Source organism: Vespa crabro, chromosome 10 (assembly GCF_910589235.1).
Source record: "Vespa crabro chromosome 10, iyVesCrab1.2, whole genome shotgun sequence".
Lineage (NCBI taxonomy): Eukaryota > Metazoa > Arthropoda > Insecta > Hymenoptera > Vespidae > Vespa > Vespa crabro.
In genome coordinates, this window is record NC_060964.1 from 7,345,707 (window position 1) to 7,360,706 (window position 15,000).

General features: G+C 31.3%; 1 protein-coding gene across 6 annotated transcripts in view; it reads left to right on the forward strand.

Annotated features, from left to right (window-relative positions):
* LOC124427322 (GATA zinc finger domain-containing protein 15-like) overlaps positions 1 to 15,000 on the forward strand; it is a 267,307-nt gene that overhangs the window by 241,808 nt on the left and 10,499 nt on the right. For all 6 annotated transcript variants that reach the window (XM_046970096.1, XM_046970095.1, XM_046970098.1 and 3 more), the window contains one exon: positions 8,714 to 8,824. In XM_046970096.1, the coding sequence (XP_046826052.1) occupies positions 8,714 to 8,814 (101 nt within the window). In that variant the 3' untranslated portion in view covers positions 8,815 to 8,824. The remainder of the gene's footprint in view (positions 1 to 8,713; positions 8,825 to 15,000) is intronic.

The window sequence follows — 15,000 nt, forward strand, 5'->3', positions numbered from 1 at the left end:
ACTATGCTGTTGTATGTATAGTGTATGTTATCATCTGTTGCGGTCACATAGAGTCACAACGAGAAAAAATGAATTCTACGATCCGAGCGTTTTGTTTATTTAATAAAAATCAAATTTCTTTATCAATTAATATGGATTTGTGTTTGCTTTTTCTTTTCGTTTTTTTCTGTTTTGTTTTTTTTTTGTTTTTGTTTTTTGTTTTTCTCTTTCTTCGTTCCTTGTCTCTTTTCTTTTTCTTTTTCCTTTTTATTTCCTTCTTTCATAGAATTGATTTTTCGAAAAAAAAAAAAAAACAAAAGAAAGATTTTCAACGTGATTACTTTTGTCATAGAAATCGGTGATCTGTAAATTGGTGCTCACGTTCGTGTAGTATATGTACAAAATTTCATTTCAAAGGATCCCATTGAAATATGCAACATTATATACGGATATGCCAATACAATGTGTAAATCAATGTGTAGAAAGCTTACCGAGTGAAAAGTGTATTTCTCTTTTTTCTTTTTTTACTTTTCTTTTATTTTTATATCGATAGACGTCAATTACAATCAACGTGGTTATCGAGCAACTGTAACGTTATGCATAAATTTTCGATGTCACGACAGGTTGTTGCAAAATGATTAAAGAAAATCGTTAAATATAACAATAATATGTACTGTGTGTTATTATTGTTACTGTTCCTGTTGTTGTTGTTTTTACTACTGTTGTCGTTGTTGTTGTTAGAAAATATTGGACAAAAAGGAAAAGACTCTTGGAAAGTGAAATTTGTCGAAGCCCGACTCGACGATCTATATATATATATATATATATATATATATATATATATATATATATATATATATATATATATTATCGGTTAGCTTTTCGTCGATCGATCTTTCCAATTGATGAGGAATAATATCCCCGATAGAGGATGAGTGTATTCCTCGGTGATCGTGAAAATACGAATTTAAAAGGAAATTCACGGCGTGAAATGTGAAGGACATTTTCAACGACTACGAGCTACGAAATATCGGATTTCGTTACAGCTGTTCGAGATGTCAAGATGTATGTATGTCGCGTTATACTCGCGTTGAATATTGATCGAGTCGTTCGTTCATTCGTTCGTTCGTTCGTTCGTTCGTTCGTTCGTTCGTTCGTTCGTTCGTTCGTTCTCGAGTTGGCACTGAATCATTCCAACGCGAAAAGAAAATCAAATCTTTTATATAAAAGAGAAATAAATTCACTTTTTATAAAAAAAATAAAAAGAGAAAGAGAGAGAAAGGGATTAGTTCATTATCCGAATAATTAAATTATTCGAAAAAGAAAATAAAAAATATTGAAGATTTCGTCTTGAGCATCTATCTAATCTGATTAATCAATTAAAGAAATATTAAAAATTTTACTAGATGTTATTCGGTTTTACACGATGGATAATGTAACTTGCGAAAATAATTTCTATATGTACATATATTTATTTGTGTGTGTTTGTTAATTCGTTTTTAGATCTTAATAACTTTTAAGAGTTTGAAAAAAAAAAAAATAAAGGGAAAGAGAGAGAGAGAGAAAGAAGAAGATCATTTGCGGTCTCCATATAAGAGGATCAGACTGGTCGAGTCTTTAATGGCTACCTTTATAATTCTGATGTTATCCGAAAGTTAGGAAAGTTAACGAAAACGAAATCCGTAAAGGCACTCGAAGTGGCCGAAAAAGAAAACGGAAAGAAGACTTTTTGGCCTAAACTAATAATTTGATTAACGAGAAATCCAATCGAAAGATTTCCAAAGTAATCTTAAAGATCGAATGAGAAAAAGAACGAAAAAGGGGGGGGGGGAAAGAAGAAGAAGAAGAAAAAGACGAATTAGAAGAGTTCTTACGGTAGTAAAGTAGCTTAGAAGAATGAAATATTTATTTTGTCGAACATTTTTCTTTTTGTTTTGTTTTGTTTTTTCTTTTTTTCTTTTTGAATTTCTCTCTCTCTCTCTCTCTCTCTCTCTCTCTCTTTTATTAACGTTCCCATAGAAATCTAAGAGATCGTATGAATGAAACGTAAAAAAAGAAAAAATTAGAAAAGAACGTAGGAGCTTAGAATAATGTAATATTTTCTTCTTCGAACGTTACTTTTTCCTTTTTTTTTCTTTTTTTTCTTTTTTTTTTTTTTTCTTTTTTTTTAGTCCTTTATCCTTTCTCTCCCTCTCTCTCTCTCTAATTTTTCTTTACACTTCCCTCTCTCTCTCTCTCTCTCTCTTCCTTTACTTTTTTCATAGTAACGAAAGTCGAGAATCTCGTTTATCGTCTCTTACCGTGATTCTCGACCACAGTCTCGAGGTCCCAAGGAAACTACTTGCAAAAGTACTTCTAGGCTAGTTTTACCGCCATTGTCCTCGTAATACCGCAAGCAGTTAAACGTGAGGAAGCGGACGCAAGAAGGTGAAATCCGCATAAATCCTTTCTTCTCTTCCTTCCTCCTTCCATCCTACTTGTTCCTCATCTACCTTCTCTTTCTCCTTCTACTGCTACTCCTCCTCCTCCTCCTCCTCCTCCTCCTCCTGCTCCTCCTGCTCCTCCTCCTCCTGCTCCTGCTCCTGCTCCTGCTCCTCCTTGTCCTCATCCTCTTCTTCTTCCTTCTTGATAGTGCTCGTACGACATCGTGGAAATTTACATCGTACGGTGCCAACTATTCCAAGACGTTGGAAAATTTATATTCTCCTGGAGACCAACAAGAGAGAATTAGGAGTTAGAAATAAAATGTATAATTTTTATTCAATCATATACGATCATATAATAATATCATTTAATGGGATATTATTGTTGGAATGTATTTCTTTAATTAATTACTCTAATGTTTTTATATAATAATTTTCTTTATATAGATATATATATATATATATATATATATATATATATATATATATATATATACACACATTTTCGTTTCAAAGTTAATGTATCTATGTATCTTATTAAATCGATAAATAATAATTTAATCGTATGATTTACCATAGATATACTTTAGAAAGTACCATTGAGGGATACGACTTTGATTTGATTGATGATTTTGATTATTGATTTTGATTGGTGATTTTGATCGTTGATTTTGATTAGTGATTTGATCGTATTTGGTGATATATCGCTTTAATTTGTCCTAAATTTGAGTACTCTTCTCTTCCTTTCTCTCTCCCTCTCTCTCTCTCTCTCTCGCACACACACACACAGTCTTTCTTTCCCTCTGGGTTACCACCATAACCTCCAAGACATCTAAGAAAGAGAAATTACCGGATTACGTCGGCAGGGCAGAAGGTCAAGCCCTCTCACCATGAGGTGATTTCTCTTCCAAGTCTAATGTCCTGATTTCGAAATGCCTTCGAAGGACGTCGTCTTCCATCGTTTCTGATTCAAGGACACCAATCTCTCTCTTTCTCTTTCTCTCTCTCTCTCTCTCTCCCTCTCTTTCTTTTTCTCTCCCTCTGTCTCTTTAACGGTGTCATTTCTATTCAACCCCTTATAATTAATCACTATGCGTCTTCTTCTTCATCTTCTTTTTTCCTTTTTCTCGAACTTTCTAAAATAATTTTCGTTGCAACAAAAAAAAATTATTATTATTATTATTATTATTATTATTATTATTATTATTATTATTACTATTATTATTATTATATATAATAAAAATCGATCTTCATGAAATATTTGTAATTTTATTTAATATCTAAAGTTACTTAAATATATTTAAAAATGATTTAACAAAATTTCCTGATTGACAATAATGAAATATATCATTAGGTATTATTAATCGTATTCGAGTTCGATTTCATTTTATTTTGATAATGTTAAATTAATTATTAAGATATTTCAATGTAAAACCGATAGAAGAAGATTTTGGTTTCGAAAAGTAATTGTGTTTGTAAATGCGGGGAGTGGTGGGGGATGGAGGGGGGAAAGGGGGTTAGTATAGGGAAACGAAAATTTCGATTAAATTTTCGTAAATTGCCAAATTGCATTATCGATAGAATGACAATAGAGAAGAGAGTCTTGTAAAGCACGAAAGTAATAAGTTGTTCTACGTGATTATTGTTCGGTAGTAAAGTTGTAGTTTAGTTGAGAAATACTACTATAACTATACTGGGACGATCGATCACGTCGTTTAAGGTTTCTAGACGATTGTTACGAAGTATTTCGATATTCTTTGTTGCGTGAACGAAGAAAATAAAAATGGAAACGATAGAATTATTTTATCGGTGTATCTTTTTTTCTCCAATTTTTTTTTTTTTTGTTTGCTTCCATATTTTTTATTCTTTTTTCTTTTTCTCTCCTTCCTTTTTTCTCATCCCCAATCGCGTACAAAATTTTCTCACTTTCGAACGAAATATCGAGATATTTCAAGAAATATACATACATACATACATATATATATATATATTGTTCACACGTGTATGTAGATGAGGGCGTATACGTGTGTGCAGGTCTCGCAGAAAAATACGAATAAAAATTTCTGTCAAATTTGTCAACAAAGGAAAAATCAAATATCCTATTCCCTTGCGGCCGGCAAAAGGATAAAAATGGAGAATTGAAATTTTTGTTTCTAAAACTGACCAGCTGGAGAGAAAGAGAGAGAGAGAGAGAGAGAGAGAGAGAGAGAGAGAGAGAGAGAGAGAGAGAGAGAGAGAGAGATGGTAAAGTGAGAGGAAGTGAGCAATAGGAAATTGTTTTACTAGCCGTGTATGTCCTGCAACGCGTGCAATGTGTAGTACGATATAACGCTTGCTTTCCTCTATTTAGGAATTCCATTCAACGAACGTGAGTCGATAAATCGGTGAACAAGCAAGCTCGCCAGCTCGAAATACTATTGTTATAGCCAAGTTACATTAACCGTGTGATCGTTTGAGGTAACATTAATCGTACCGTGTAAAATCACCGTTCTCGCCGATTCGTTTAACATCACACAAGAATTGGGATTGGGTATTCGACGAGTGAACGCGGAGAAACTAGGAAGAGGAGATGGAGGAGAAAGAGGTAATCGTAAACGTTACCTCACGCAAATTAAATAATCGTCGATCATTGTAAAATGAGATTCATCAATTTTACAAATTCCCTTTCGTTCTTTAGTTAATTTTCAATTATTCGAAATGAATCTTTATACTAATTTGTGACACTTTTTCCGAATATATCGATATAATTTTCTCTTTTCTTCTGTACTTTATTTCTTTTTTTTTTTTTTTCCTTTTTGTAAACCGCGGTTACAAGTACGCAAATTTATTTATTCGTTAATGATCTCCAATCGTAATTTCGAAATTTCGAAAATTGAGAGGCGAATGTCATTTAAGATCTTTCGATGTTGTTAACCATTTTCTTTTTTTTTTTTTTTTTTTTTTTAGAGAAAGGTACCAAATTTTGTACAAGCGAATATGTATCTCGTTGAGAAATTTTCTTTTTTGCGATATTCGTAAAATCCTTTTTTTTTCGTTTTAGTTCAGATAAGAGTTAATTTCTTTTCTCGATCAAATCGCACTTTTTCGAATTGAAAAAATTGAAAGACAATTTTCGAGAATGACATTTTAGAGAAAGAAAAAAAGAAAAAAAAAAGAAAAAGGGAAGTTCGTGCGCGCGATAGAATGCGTATCGCGTTCGTTTATAAAATAAAAAAAAAAACAAAAAAAAAAAAAAAAAAAAAGGAAAAGAAAAAAAAATCTGTTCTCAATACTCATAGAGAATTTTTCTTAGTATTAGATGTAAAACTTAATTTGTTTATTGCATTACAATTTTATACTTGAAAATTTCTACCTAAGTTCGAAGATCAAAAAGGTCGCGTTGTAGGGTGGGCTTGATAAATGTCAATGGTCTCTGGCGGAAATTAAAAAGATCTTAGAAAGGAAAAAGAAAAAAAAAAAAGGAGAATAGAAAAGGGAACAAAGGGGAAAGAAAAGAGAAAAAAAGAAGAAACAAGAAAAAAAAAAAGAAAGAAGAAACCAAGGGGAAGAAAAAATGAAAAGAGAGTGAAAGTATGTAAAGAGAGAGAGAGAGAGAGAGAGAGACAGAGAGAGAAAGTGAGAAGGATAAGAAGAGTAGGTTGAATGCATTTTTGAAACATTCGCTTGATCAAAAAGGATTTTTTGATGATCTTTAAGATACGTGCGTTTTCTTCTTTTTTTTTTCTTCGAAGAAAAAATAAAAGGATTACTCTTGTTTTCTTCACGTTTTTTTTGTTTTTTTGTTTTGTTTCCCGAACGTCAACTTTTATCCCTGATACGTTATGGTATTTTAATGAAAAACCTTCGGCCCTTTCTTCCTCCCTCTCCCCTCCCCCCCCCCTCTCTCTCTCTCTCTCTCTCACATACATACGTTCTCTCTTTTACTTTTTTTCTCTTTCCCTCTCTTTCATCCTTTTTTTTTCTCTTTCTTTTTTTCTTTCTTTCTTTCTTCCTTCCTTCCTTTTCTTTTACCCGATCATACTTCTTCATGTGAGCGTGAAAATAGGTGGCAGAACGAATATCCGGATTAAGATGGCTAACGGGGATTTCACGATTTCGAGATTTCTTTTTTTTTTTTTTTTTGTCGAGCTAGAGGTAAAATGGTAGAATGTGGAACGGAAAGAGAAAAGATGGTGAAAAAGAAAGAAAGACAGAGAGAGAGAGAGAGAGAGAGAGAGAGAGAGAGAGAGAGAGAGAGAAATGTGAACAAAGTGGATGTCGTAGATCGTCACGTGACAAAGAGAGAAAAAGAAAACGAAAGAGAGAGAGAGAGAGAGAGAGAGAGAGAGAGAGAGAGAGAGAGAGAGAGCAATCAAGAAGAACGAATTGACAAATTCCGTATCGATCCTGGACGTCGTCCAAGAGGCCACGATTTTTATCGAAGTTATCGAATCGTTTAAGAGGATGGGAGTAGAGACGATCGATGTTCGCGAACCAATTTCCGTAGCCGCACGAACTACTCTTAATAACTACTTACGAATTTTTTTTCGTGTTTTTTCTTTTTTTTTTTTTTTTATCTTTTTTTTTCTTTCTCCCTTTTTTTCTCTCTTCCTTTTCATCAAACAAATCGAAACGATTCCGAACGAATCCTTTTATCGATTCCTACTTATATCATAGCGCTATATATCTATAGTAACATTTATATACTATTGACGTATGTACACTTAACTATCGTACTGTTGTATTATGTTATAAAGAATGTATTGTATCTTAAGTATCGCATTTTACGATTAATATGATTGTTATATAATTAAAAAAAAATTGATGTCAAAAGAAATTGACATTTGTATTGGCATTTAAATTAAAAATATCATTTTAATAATTAAGTTTAGGGATGGGTATTAAAACGTTTGAAAGATGAAAAGTAAATAAAACAAAAACAAAAAAAAAGAAGAATGAAAAAGAAACAAAGAGCAAGGAAAAGACATAAAGCATAAATTATATATTAAATAATAATAAGTAAAGAAAATTTAACGATAGAAATATAATAATTAACTTAACATTAAAATGAAATGATGTTCCTATGCGAGTGCATGCATAATATATTAACTATACCTACTTACATAGATCGTAAATTGCATTTAATTATCCCGTCAAACAAACCTTATATATATATATATATATATATATATATATATATATATATATATATTCTATGGGGAATATATATATATATATTCCCCATAGAATAATAGTGCTAGAACGATCGTAAACATATCCAAGTTGGTTCGGTACCAACCAAACTGGTAGTTAATAAAATCCAATGACGAGAACAGGAAGCATTTATGCCTGTATTTAGCGTCGTTCAGTTGGTACCTTCATTGGGTGAATCGTAAGGGCGTATTGCGTCGTGTCGCTTTGCGTCCTACGGTGAAGCTATTAATAAGAAGAGACCTTAATAATTTCGATGAAAGCCAAGTGCATCCAACTATTATCTACGAAGCGCAACTAACCTACCTTCGAAGTATACGCTCAAACGGAAGCCAACGACAACGAGACCAAAATATGTCAACCACCCCTTCCTTCTTCTTCCCTACGTTCTCTATTTCCCACTACCACCCACATTCCCACCCAACAATCCCCATCCAGCTCTTCTACCCCCGCGTACACGTCGGAGTGCATCTGACAGAAAACCTATAGACGGGTAGTACGGCCATTAATGAAATGACAAATGCGTTCTCGTCGACGAACGACGAGGACGAAACGCAAAGCGGAGTCTTTCCTGCGGAAAATAAAATATTTAACATCGTGATTTACGAGGCCTTTCTCTCTCTCTCTCTCTCTCTCTCTCTCTCTCTCTCTCTCGCTCTCGCTCTCGCTCTCTCTCTCTCTTTTTTCCATTCGAATTTTTCTTTATAAATCGAGCCTTCGATAAAATTTCAAATATTATTTTACTTTATCAATCGAACGTTATTCCATAGAAAAAGAAAAAAGAAAATAGAAATGAAAAGGACATTATGTTACAATAAATGGTAACTTTTAGTAAGATAATTACTAGAATTAAATGGAAAAAAAAAAAAAAAAAAATAAAATAAAATAAAATAGGTAAAAAAAAAAAGAAAGAAAAGAGATCTCTTAAAAATCATTGAAAAATAAATATCTTTATCGTCCTTTGTCAATCTTTTTGTTTCCTCGATTTTTCTTTTCTACTTCTTTACACTCCCTCTTATTATATATATATATATATATATATATATATATATATATATCCAATCAAAAAAAAAAAAAAAAAAAAAAAATAATTAATGATTTCCTTTCGTTATTATTCACAGGCGAATTACCAGCGGCCGTGCACGATGGAAACGGTGTATCGCGTGCTGTCCTCAATCTCTGGCTGATTCATTTGACAGTGAGCTACGTTTTCTTCAGATGACAATACTAAGGTAAAAATTATAATATAAGATTAATAAAATAATATCTATAATAATAAATTGTCAAAACGTTTGACTATATATTTCTCAATTATTTATATCACTCGAAGATATATATATATATATATATATATATATATATGTATATATAATAAATTATTAAATGCATAAAAATAAAAGAGATAGCAAGTTCGATTGAACCATTAATTCGGTTATCTAACTTGAAGATGTACACGCATATGAATAATAAAATGAATAAAAGCGAGATAGATATAGAATGTAAGAGGAAGAGAGGGAGAGAGAGAGAGAGAGAGAGGTAGGAATTTCGATAGAAACGTTAATTCCTTGGAAGGACAAACAAGCTTCCAATTATCTCGCTTGGACTACGTTTCTCTTGAGCAAGAAAGATCCTTGCAGACGGTTAAGCGTCACGCTCGATAATCCATCGTCGTTTCCCATCGAAATTCACGAACGAACGAATGAACGAGCGAATGAACGTACGAATGAACGAACGAATGAACGAGTTACTAATTACTCTTATAACCAAGAACCATTACTTCCGCGTTTTCTGTTAAAGCAAAAACCACATTTGATCTTGGAAAATGTACCTTTGATAAATGTGTCGGAATAAAAGAAAAAAGATAAAAAGAAAAGATATAGAGGAGAGAGAGAGAGAGAGATAATGAGATGTAAATAGATTCTATCAAATCTCTTTTTCCTTTCATAGATATTCATTTATTCGAAGCAGAATAATTAGTCGTGTAATTTTTACGGATAATTTATACGGCTTAAAAAAAAATCTCTTTCTCTCTCTCTCTCTCTCTCTCTCTCTCTCTGATCAAGCGATATAAATTCAAACTTCACCTAAAGGCCATAATAACATTCTTAACAAACATAATTTTCTTGTTTTCTCTGCTTTTTCTTTTTTTTTTTTTTTATTTGTTTTTCTTTTCTTTTTTCCTTCTTCTTCTTCTTCTTCTTCTTCTTCTTCTTCTTCTTCTCCTTTTAACACATAATCATAATACATCGTTATCATTCGATTTAATCGTGAATAAGTATTGCCGGAGTTCTAAATAAAAAATACTAATGCTATTTACTTTAATACGAAATAATAATAATTTTCGATTAGAAAAAAAAAATGTAGGATTGTATTTATTTGGATATGAGATTTCAAGAACATTTTCAAATAAAAAAGTACTACATTGTTATTTATTTATTTATTTATTTATTTATTTATTTATTTATTTATTTATTTATTTATTTACGTATAAGATACGAAATATTTTTTATTTGTGTTGTTTTTTTTCTTTAGTTCCCTAATAAAAAATGCGATAGTATATTTGTTTATTTATTTAGATGCAAAATAGCTGAGCATTTTCAATTAAAAAAAAAAAAATGCATATATATATATATATATATATATATATATATATTTGTTTGTAAAAAAAGAAAAAGAAAATGAAAACACTAATATTATTTATTTGATACGTAAATTACGAATTTAAAAATTTCGACATTACTTTATCGATCAATATCTACTTCCTAGTTACTGCTATTAGTAATACGTTTTTTCTTCTTCCTTCATCAGATAAATTGCATCGAATATTATTTCTTTTTCCAATTCCTTTTGCAGATAAATTCATTAATACAAAATTGAGAAATGATCAGAGCCGTGTGCAATTTTTTTTTCACTCTCGCGAGCAAAAAAAAAGAAAAAGAAAAATAAGAAAAAAAAAGAAATAGAAAAGTGAACTCCGTCTAAGGGAAAACATTGTTAGTATTGTTTTTTATTTTTTATTTTTCATTTCTTCTTTTTTTTTTTTTCTTTTCTTTTCTTTTCAAACACAAAGTCTTCGTTCTTATTACTTCCTAATTATTAGTTATCTTCTCTTAGTTTTCTTTCTCCTTCTGCCACATTCTTCTTCAACCTTCCCCCTTCTTTTCCTTCCTTCCTTCCTTCCTTCCTTTCTTCCTTCTTTTTGCTTCTTTCTTTTTTTTTTTTTTTTTTTTTTTTTTCATCGTAAGATATTTAATCCGAGTTTCGAATGAGTTTCTCAGATGCCAACCGCACAAAAAACGCCATCGACTGCTCGTAAAGTTGCCGAGAGAAATTTTCTGAATTAACGCGAAAGACGACCGTACTTGTTCTTAGTTATCTCAAAGATTTTGTCCTTGACTAAACCGATCGAATAACGAATTAAGCAGAGAGAGAGAGAGAGAGAGAGAGAGAGAGAGAGAGAGAGAGATGTGCTCTTCCTTTTCTTTGCCATCCATCTCGAATTTCTCGATTTTGTTCTTTTTATCAGGACTATTTCGTATATCATATTTTTCTTCTTCTTCTTCTTCTTCTTTCCGTCTCTTTTCTTTTTCTCTCTCTTTTTTTTTCTTTCTTTCTTTCTTTCTTTCTTTCTTTCTTTCTTTCTTTCTTTCTTTCTTTCTTTTATCTCATCCCATAAGTTAATTATAAAGTTTCTCGTCTAATTAAAATTTCGTTCGATTAAAATCTCCATTATTAAAATTTGATAGACCAATTAGCGTAACGCTCGAACAACTTTTGTGTCCCAACGCTCTTCGTACGAAAGAAGAATATAATTAATCGCCTTTTTCTTTTATTTATTTATTTTTTATTTTTTGTCTTTTGTCTTGTCCTTTTCCTTTTTCTTCTTCTTCTTCTTCTTCTTCATGCTATACTTTTACGCGAACATGTTCTCTCTCCAAATTAGAATCGATAAAGATTAATGACATTTTTCTCATTTGTACTCATTCGACTTACTCCATACGTATGTATTCACGTAAGTGTAATAAAATGAAATGAAATGGAATGAAATAAAAATTATAATAAAATAATCTTAATATCTTCAACACGTATACGTAAAAAGAAAAGAAAAAAAAAAAAAAGAAGAGAAATACAATGAAGTTTTTCGCATTACAAATTCATAGAAAAGACTTCAATTAATTACAAGATCTCATATTCGTGGCTAAAGTTGTTTTGAAAATTAAACGAAATCTTTCCTTATTTTTTGTTTTTTTTTGTTTTTTTTTTTTTTTGTTTTGTTTTTTGTTTTATTTTTGAAGAGAGGCAAGTTCCGTTTCTCCATAAAATTCTTCCCTGACGAAAAAGAGAGCAAAGAAAGAAAAAAAAGAAAAAAAGAAAAGAAAAAAGAAAATATATATATATATACATATACATACGTGTATGTATATTTCGTTCTTTCATTTTGCACGAAGGCTTTGTTATTTAATTAAAAATTAATTATATTACAGAAACTGCGGTAACGTGTTGCCGCACGCATGCTGCTAAAACGAAAACGTTCGGTATGCGTGAGAAAACTTTTTTGCAAAGTTTTTTTCATTTCCCCTCACTTCCATCCCACCTTTCCTGTCCCATCCCATCCTATTTCTATCCCTCCCCCATTATCGTTCTTCCATTTTTATTTATTCTCCTAAGAGTTTCTCGTTAGTTACATATGCTATAAATAAATAGGAACACGAAATCTATAATATAACCGAACGAATCACAGTACGAAAATTCTACAACGAAATATATATATATACACACACACACACACACACACACATATATATATATACATACTCTAGTGGATCATACGTAAAACATTACTGTGTATACATTCGAAAACGAATCGTAAACATAAAAATTCACAGGAAAGGAAAATATCGAGTTAGAAAAAAAAAATAGATACACATACGTATAGAGATGAGAGAGAGAGGGAGAGAGAGAGAGAGAGAGAGAGAGAGAGAGAGGATAACGTCGATATGCGAGCTACTTCAGCTACGTGAAAAACCGATTTGTTTGGTAAATAAGTATGTATGTAGGTATCGTATACGTAAATATCGATCGATGATGATTCAATGTTTAAAAACATATACATTTAATCTTATTGCTTGTCCTATTGTTACGATACGTTCTATACGAAGGACTTACCGACCTTGGCAATGAAAGTTTAGAAAGAAAGAAATGAAAATATAAACTAATCGATATTCATTAGTTCAGTCGTGTCGTTCAGTCGGCAATGGGCATTCATCGGAGACACATATCTAACATAATTTTGTAACGTTGACTTTTGACCAGTTTCTCATCGTTTTCTCTTTACATTTTCTATCTATCTATTTATCAATCAATCAATCTACTTATCTATCTATCTATCTATCTATCTATCTATCTATCTATCTATCTATCTATGTATCTCTTTTGTGTGATATTGTAACGACACGATGCTTGAAATAACAGCACGAAACGCGGAAACTATAGTTTATACGTTATTGTTGTACCAACCGTAGCAGAGCCAATGGTGTGACCAACCCGACCGTTATCTCAGCTCTCAGCTTTCATTATCGAACGGCATAGATCATAGCTCGTCTGTGTAATATGTGTGTGTATGTGTGTGTTAAAGTGTGTGTGTGTGTGTGTGTGTGTGTGTGTGTGTGAAAGTGTGAACCAATGCGTGACGTCACACATCCGTTCATACCTCATCGTTGAGAAGAACAACGTCGTCATAATTGTACGAGGTCGTATAATGCGACTACGTAGATCTTTCTCTTTTTCTTTCTTTCTTTCTTTCTTTCTTCTCCTCTTTTTTTCTCCTCTCTTTTTTCTCTGCTTCGTTTTTCTTTTTTTTCTCTCCAACGAAACTACGAGGAAAAAGAAAAAAGAAGGAATAACAGCACAACGTTTCACGATTAATTTATATTAATATATCGATTATTAAACTTGTAATATAAATATATATGTATTATTTTATGTTAGAAAAATTCATTTTAAATCAACAGATTATTAATAGTATACAAGAATATTTTCATATTGTTTATGATATAGTTTTTCAATGTAAAATCCGTTTATATTATCATTTATAAGCCATTAACATGAATTACCTGAACTAACATTAATGGACGTGAAATTAATTCATAAAATGTTTCATTTGTGTAAATGTCTCTCTCTCTCTCTCTCTCTCTCTTTCTTTCTCTCTCTCTCTCTCTCTCTCTCTCTCTCTCTCTCTCTCTCTCTCTCTTTGTATCTGCGGTCTTAATAGAGTATACAATGTACATACGTGTACGCGTAATTAGATCTCCTTTTGTGTTATTACGATGGCGTTTCAATTAACCATGTTAAATCGTGAGACCACGAACGTAGAGTATATCGATGGGGTTGAGGAATAGTATAAGGGTACGGGACGGGACGGCAAGGGGGAGAGAACGTGTGTCTGGGCTTAGGATACGCCTGGTTACATGGTTCATTAATTAAAGTAATTTTCCAATTCTACGTTCTCCTCACCCATATATATATATATATATATATATATATATATATATATATATATATATCCCATTCCACTATACTACCTCCCCCGTCCAATCCTCTTAGTCAAGTCCAATGGAAAATAACAACGTCGTTTGTACCAATGATATTAAAGGACTACAATGAGTTAACTGCTTAAAATTGATATATTAATAATACCGATAATTTTATACTTCTTAACGAACAATAAATAATTTATATATATATATATATATATATATATATATATATATATATATATTTGTATGTATGTATGTATGAATGTGTGTGATATGTATGATCATTGTTTTGTATTCTTGAAAAATGAAAAACTATACTTTTATAAGAAAAAGGAAAACAAAGGGGGGAAAGAAAATTAAGTCGATCCATTATCGTCTCAATTTCGTTGCAAATATTTATTACTACGTTACTTCCTCGATGTTAATAATTTTAATTGTTACATTTTCGACAAATTTTTAACGACTAACTATTCATCGATCATTTTCCTTCTCTCATATTAATTGTAATTATTGGGATATTTGACAGAAGGGAAATTAAATAAATTTCATGTTAAATCTTAAATAAATTTACATCGTAGTATCGTCGAATCTCGTGATAGAAAGAAAAAGAAACAGAAAAAAGAAAAGAATAGATGGTTTCGTTCTCGCTTTAATTTAACGGAGTTAAGAGAACGTAAAATCAAGACCATTGTAAATTTACATGCACGTGTAACGTACATATATACAAATCCTTGAAATGGTACAATTATGTTTAAATTGAAATGAAAAGCTCTCAAGGTTTCTTGTCATTTATTTTACTTTATGTATATATATATATTTTTTTTTTCTTTCTTTTCCGTATCTGTTTTTCTTTTTTTTTTTTCTTTTTTTTT